The 6795-nt window shown below is 36.0% G+C and overlaps 1 protein-coding gene across 2 annotated transcripts; it reads right to left on the bottom strand.

The window, feature by feature from the left end:
• Window positions 1-785: 785 nt before the first annotated feature.
• LOC127985538 (G-protein coupled receptor 12-like) lies at window positions 786-5409 on the bottom strand. Of its 2 annotated transcripts, XM_052587576.1 has the most exons (3): window positions 5282-5409; window positions 5069-5158; window positions 786-3756 (listed from the first exon to the last, which is right to left on the bottom strand). In XM_052587576.1, exon 3 carries the CDS (start codon window positions 3728-3730, stop codon window positions 2750-2752), a length of 981 nt encoding a protein of 326 aa, XP_052443536.1. In that variant the 5' UTR covers window positions 3731-3756; window positions 5069-5158; window positions 5282-5409; the 3' UTR covers window positions 786-2749. The 2 variants fall into 2 exon arrangements, with proteins under 2 accessions (XP_052443536.1, XP_052443535.1); XM_052587575.1 differs by having other exon boundaries at window positions 5069-5341.
• Between the last annotated feature and the right edge of the window lie 1386 nt (window positions 5410-6795).

Genomic DNA, 6795 nt, shown 5'->3' with positions numbered 1-6795 from the left:
TTCAGAAGGATGAATAAACTGCTTTTTTGGGAAAACATTTCCTATTTAAACCTGGGAAATCTTCAGCTTGTTTTAAATCAGGGTTCCTCAAATCTTGTCCTGGAGGGCAAATGCGCTGCAGAGTTTAGCTCCAACCTTGATCAAACTCACCTACCTGTGCTTTTCTAATGATCCTGGAGACATTGCATGCTCAGGTGTGTTTAATTAAGGTTAGAGCTGAACTCTGCAGGAAAGTGGATCTCGTGGGCCAGATTTGAGGATCCCTGTTTTAAATATTAATTTTGCACAGACCTATTTTTAGAGTTTATGCCAAACTTGTACTGTTTAATAAAAGACAATTTTACGAATATGACATCAGTTCACTATCCTCAAACAACAACTAACTGTCGCACAACTCTGCCAGAAATTCAGTGATGTCAAGGCTGTAAGAAATTATTGTTCATCAAGGAAGCCGTGATCCTAGTTGGCTGTTAAGCTTTCTCCAATGGTAAAGTCATGAAGCTTGGTATCTCCCAATAATACATCTCTGGCTGTAGATGTGCAATTGTTGTAACAAAAAAAAAAAGCCCTCTTCGAAGACAACACACCGGACTTACAAACTCCCAGAACAGACGTTCGGACGGAGACGTGGAAAAGAAACAGAAGCCATTCATCTTATTAGAGATCAGAGTACTATCAAAATGATTTTGAAACTGATATTTCAAGGTAAACATAAAAATGTATATACTGTTGCTTTGATTAAAAGAAAAGAAAAGAAAAGAAACACATAAAACATTACACTGAGATCTTTTTAAATGCATTTATTATCATTACAACTGAAGTATCAGAGATACACATCAGCTTAGCTAAAAGGGCCTTTGAATATTGTCTTAGACAAAGGGGGGCATTGAAACAGACAGGTTTCTGGAGTAATTGCTGGACAGAGATCAGTGACACTGTGACATGATATTAATGGGACCCTGCTCAACACACAAGGAGTGCAACTTTCGAATCAAGTATAAAAATATACTTCTATATAAATTTTAAGCAGAAAATAATTGCAATGTAACACTGTCATGTATAAAGACCAATATTTTATGTTAAACTGTCTTATAAAGTCTGAGACAATCACAGCTGCTAATGTGAAACTTTCATCAATGCACAGTACATTCAGACATCTAGACATTTTATACTATAATATTTTAAATAACACTGTAGTTTCATTCAAGTTCTGTAAATACAACATCACATTTGATTCTTTGGCTGCCTCTACTAGAAGATGTTGTCTCAGGTGAGCAGACATCTCATCAAACCAAACTACACGTTATCACACCCTTTAAGTAGATGAAACTTATGTTTTCACAGCGGACCCCACAATCTACTAAAAATGACTGTGAATACAAACACAACTCTTCTCTATTTACCATTGCATTTACAAATATAAAATGATTGCAAAACTGTTTGCAACATTCAAAGCAAGTGCAGATAAGGCATACTGAACCACACATTCGCACAACATCATTTAGATCATTTGAAATAGAAAGCAATCAATAGTGTACTACAGAAAACGATTATCTCAATGTCTGTTTGTATGGTAGTGTTGTAACAATACCTGGAAGATCACATCAATATATATCAGCATATGATGTAGAGAACTTAAACCCCAAACATGATGCATTAATATTTTAATAACTGTCTAGTTTAACACACGTTCTGCTATCCTAAACAAATCACTGATAGGGTTCCTGAACATGAACAAGCAGGAACAGAATGGCACACCAATGGAATATTGTACAGTGGTTAGTTTGATTGCACAAATTAATAGTGACACGCTGTGGAAATCATTTCTTTAAAATCCTGTTACCATTTTAAGTGGAACATTTGTAGAATGTGTATGCTACATTTGGATAATTAAAGGCCTATATATACCCTTTTCATTATCTGTGTTGAAATGCAATACTGGAATACTGTCTAAATGCATATAGAAACATCCATTTACATCAATGCCACCAAACATCACTACAGACATTGCAGGTCAATCTTTACATTACAGTGTTATTTGCCCAGTACAGTCATCATATTATTGTAGACAAAAAAAAATTGCAAGCGAATGCAAAGTTTTTTCGGAGGAATGTTAAACTCTTGCGAGAGAATCCAAAAACAATGAAATAAAGGTTTTCTTTCCACATCATAATATTGCAAGTTTACAAAATTTCACGGGGGAAAGTAAAAATCTTGCAAGAGAACTGAAAATTCACAGAACACAAAAACTGTAAAATATAGCCTTTTTTCCACCCCATATTATCTCTGTCATAAAAGTTGCAATCAAGCAAATACATTTCATGGGGAACACAAAATCTTTGTGAGCGAATGCAAAACATTAAAATATATAAAATTATATTATATTATTATATAATATTACATAGTAAAATATTTTCTCCAACTTCATATTATATCCAATATGAAAGTTTTGTTATCAAACCAAATTGAGCAACATAAAAGCACCAAATGTTTCCCTCCCAATCTCATTTTTTACCTTTACGTAAAGAAATTAAACTTTATGTTATATAAAATTATTCCAACTACCAATTAATCGTAATAGTAACTTATCATACTATACATGTAACATGGACACAAAGATATGAAGTGCTACCAAATTGGCCAAATAAAAAAATATTTACCCACTCCACTGGATTACAATATGTGGATTATACGCGCCATGTGCTTTACAGACAGGCCACCGCTAACATTGTGCTTTAATCTGAAGACGCTACACATCGCTGGGGGTCCTGGGTCGCATGATGAAACTGTAAGGCATGCACCAGCAACAAGCAATCCTCAAAGATCGGAGAATTTCAGGGTTCCTGAACGCATATATCATGGGGTTAATGATGGAGTGGCAGATGGCCGGAAGAGAAGTGGCGTAGGTGTAGATCACAGGGGTTCGAGAGTCGGCCACCAGTGAGTACATGGCGAGAGGGATCCAACAGAAGGCGAAAGTGCCCAGGATGGTGGTGAGGGTGGAGACCCCTTTCGTGGTGGAAGATGAGTGCGAGGTAGTCATAAACTGACGCTGAACAGCGATTTGCTGAGCGTGCCGGAAAGCGATCTTACAGATCTGGAGGTACAGCTGCAGAATGAGAGCGAAGACCAGGAGCAAGGACACGGCGAGCGCCGCGGCGTTGTTTTTGTTCACCGGTCGACAGATGCTACAGGTGCTCTCATCCTCCAAACAGTTCCAGCCCAGGACAGGGAGCGAACCGAGCGCGGTGCTGATGACCCACAACAGGATGAGTGTGATGTAAGTGAACATCACCGTGCCCTCGGTGTGGTACGTCAACGCGTTGTACAGCGACAGGTAACGGTCCACGGTTATCGCCAGGATGTTGAGCACAGACGCCGAGAAGGCTGTGATGACGAGCCCCGTCGACAGCAGCGTGACAAATCCCGAATCGATTATGTAAGTTACAATGAAATTGAGGATCAGGCCCAGGCCGGCCAGGAGGTCAGCGAACGCTAGACTCCCGATGAGGACGAACATAGGTGCTCTCAGTGTGGGCGTGTAGGCGATGAGAGCGATCACCACTGCGTTCTCGCAGGACATGAGCGTTCCCGTCACACACAGCAGCACGTCCCACGGGTTAACGATCACGGGCACCGGCTCCAGCTCCCAGGACGGGGGAGATGACGTGTTTCTTTCCTCTAATACATCCCAATTCAAAAGTGAAGTGTTTTGGAGCAGGTTACTCATCGCTTCAGCAGCAGGAGGGTGAATCACTGGAAATGAGTCAAACAGGAGAGTCAGAGACACAAGAGCACACAGTATCTATCTATCAATCTATCTGTCACTGTCAAATGATTAATCGTGATTAATCGCATAAAAAATGTAAGTTTGTGTTTACATAACAAATGTGTGTGTACTGTGTTTATTTATTATGTAGCCTATGTATACATGGAATATATGAATTAAATCAAAATGTATTTTTGATGTGATTAATCGCGATTAATCATTTGACAACAATGATTGATATCTATCTATCTATCTATCTATCTGTATATCTATTTATCTATCACTGTTGTCAAATGATTAATCGTGATTAATCGCATAAAAAATAAAAGTTTGTGTTTACATAACAAATGTGTGTGTACTGTGTTTATTATGTATAAATGGAATATATAAATGCAATTAAAATGTATTTTTTGGATGCGATTAATCGCGATTAATCATTTGACAACAATGGTAGATAGATAGATAGATAGATAGATAGATAGATAGATAGATAGATAGATAGATAGATAGATAGATAGATAGATAGATTAATTGATTGATCGATCAATCCATCTATCTATCAATCATTGTTGTCAAATGATTAATCGCGATTAATCGCATCCAAAAAATACATTTTTATTGCATTTATATATTCCATTTATACATAGGCTACATAATAAACACAGAATACACACATTTGTTTTACACAGACACAAACTTTTATTTTTGATGCAATTAATCACAATTAATCATTTGACAACAATGATAGATAGATAGATAGATAGATAGATAGATAGATAGATAGATAGATAGATAGATAGATAGATAGATAGATAGATAGATAGATAGATAGATAGATAGATAGATAGATAGATAGATAGATAGATAGATAAAGCTGGATATTGGCACTATGTAGCTGTTTGATAGATGAAATTGATTTGGTTTCATAATTTATTAATTTAGTAATATTAACACTGTTATGTATCCGTTTATTAATGTAGAACAATCAATATAGCATAGTGTGTTTTTAAAATAAATGTAACTTAAAAATCACCAAAAAATATACCAGGCTACACAACAAAAGCAAACCGGGTTTCAACACCCATCACAGATCTGTTAACAGTTCAGAGCATATTGAAAAGGAGGAGAGAGCTATTTTTAGACAAATTTCCATTTTTAGCCCTCTTCTGCATTTACACTTCATTCAGACATTTCTACCACTACTGAGGTGATAATCGAGCCTCTTAAGTAAAGTGAATATCTCATGCAATCTGCTGTACATCACTGTGAAATATTTCATGAACAAAAACCAGTACTAACCACAGAACGAGCTTGTTTCTCCATCCCTCTTCCATCAAGTGAAGATGAAGAATAGAGGAAGCTCAGGAAAGCATCCCATGCCAAGCGCATCTTTTCAGGGATAAGAATTTAAGGAATATATCGGCCTCCGTCTGTTTTTATTTTCATCTGTTTGCCTTTTTAATACACATAACATATTTTCTTTCTCTGTTTATTGGCTTCAAGGTTTCTTACCTGGGCTGCGTTCAGCCTTGGCTTGTCATTCCGCTCATAACGCGTTGGCAGTTCACAGACAGCGGCGCCTGCTTGTTCGCATCTGATTGGTCGCTGAGATGACTCGCACAGCTGACGTCAAGAGCTCGGGCTGCGCTATGATTCAGAAATACAGCACAGCCCTTGCGTTCACAATCACAACACCCATCGAACGCGACGCAACGAAACCGCGACGCTTCCACTGGAGACCATTCTGACGTCACGTGAGTGGCTTCATTCGACGCGAAAAACTAGCGTTATATCCACCTGCAAACATAATTGTGATTAAAATGTGAGAGAAAGAATAATTTAAATGTAATTCAGTTTAACTGCCGTCGCTTTAAATGTGACCCTGGACCACAAAACCAGCCATAACGGATAAATAACCATGGTTTTACAAAAAAAAAAAAAAAAAAAAAAAAAAAAAAAACCTGTAGTTAAACCAGGGCAACCACAAATTAACCAATGTTTTTCTGTACTAAATATAGTTTAACTATGTATTAAAAATGTGGTTATACAATGGTAATCAGTACGCCAAAAAACATGGTTACTACACTTTTACTACGTTAAAACTATGGTTATTATTATTATTATTATTTTTTTGTATCTAATTGAGATCTATAAATCATCTGAAATAAATAATATTTCCATTGATGTCTGGTTTGTTAGGAGGACAATATTTGGCTGAGATGCAACTATTTGAAAATCTGGAATGTGAGGGTACAAAAAAAAAAAAAAAATCCAAATATTTATCAAATCGCCTTTGACGTTGTCCAAGTTCTTAGCAATGCATATCACTAATAAAAAAATACGTTTTGGTATATTTAAAGCAAGAACTTTACTTGATATTCTAGATTTGGTGAATAAAAGAGAAATTGATAATACAAATATACCTCTGCTACTTATGACTTCTCTTGTGGTCCAGGGACACAAATAAGGTACATTTATTTTTCCATTATGAATTCAGTATGAAACATAATAATCAATCTGCATCTGTGCTGTAGCCTATATTTCAATGGTTTAACTGCAATCACTAGAGAAATAAAGACTTATATCTATTGGTTTAAGTTGATATCTCAACCAAAACTCAGTGGACTGGTATCTGAAAGGACTTAGTAGTTTTCTTGACGAAATATCTTGGCACATGCGTCATATTAGTCAAGATCCCCCACTATCTTATTGTTAATTTTGACAACATTACCCAGTAATGTATTAATGTATTAAAAACGGCCAAAAAAAATGTACAAATATATTTATATGAATATATTTTCTACCCACACAAGTTTTGGCCCTTTATACAATATTTTGGGAAAATATAAATATATATTTCTTTACAAATGCATTTTCCCTTCACATACTGTAGACTATCTCCGTCCAAGAAAATATATCCACATTTACAACAGCTTCTCTGTTTACATCTTATATTAAAATATATATTTTGTCCAGAAAAAAATATATATTAATATTAAACATTAATATAAAAAAAAAAAATGAGA

The sequence above is a fragment of the Carassius gibelio genome, chromosome B21 (assembly GCF_023724105.1).
Source record: "Carassius gibelio isolate Cgi1373 ecotype wild population from Czech Republic chromosome B21, carGib1.2-hapl.c, whole genome shotgun sequence".
NCBI classification, from domain to species: domain Eukaryota; kingdom Metazoa; phylum Chordata; class Actinopteri; order Cypriniformes; family Cyprinidae; genus Carassius; species Carassius gibelio.
This window is presented reverse-complemented; position numbering and strand designations above follow the sequence as displayed.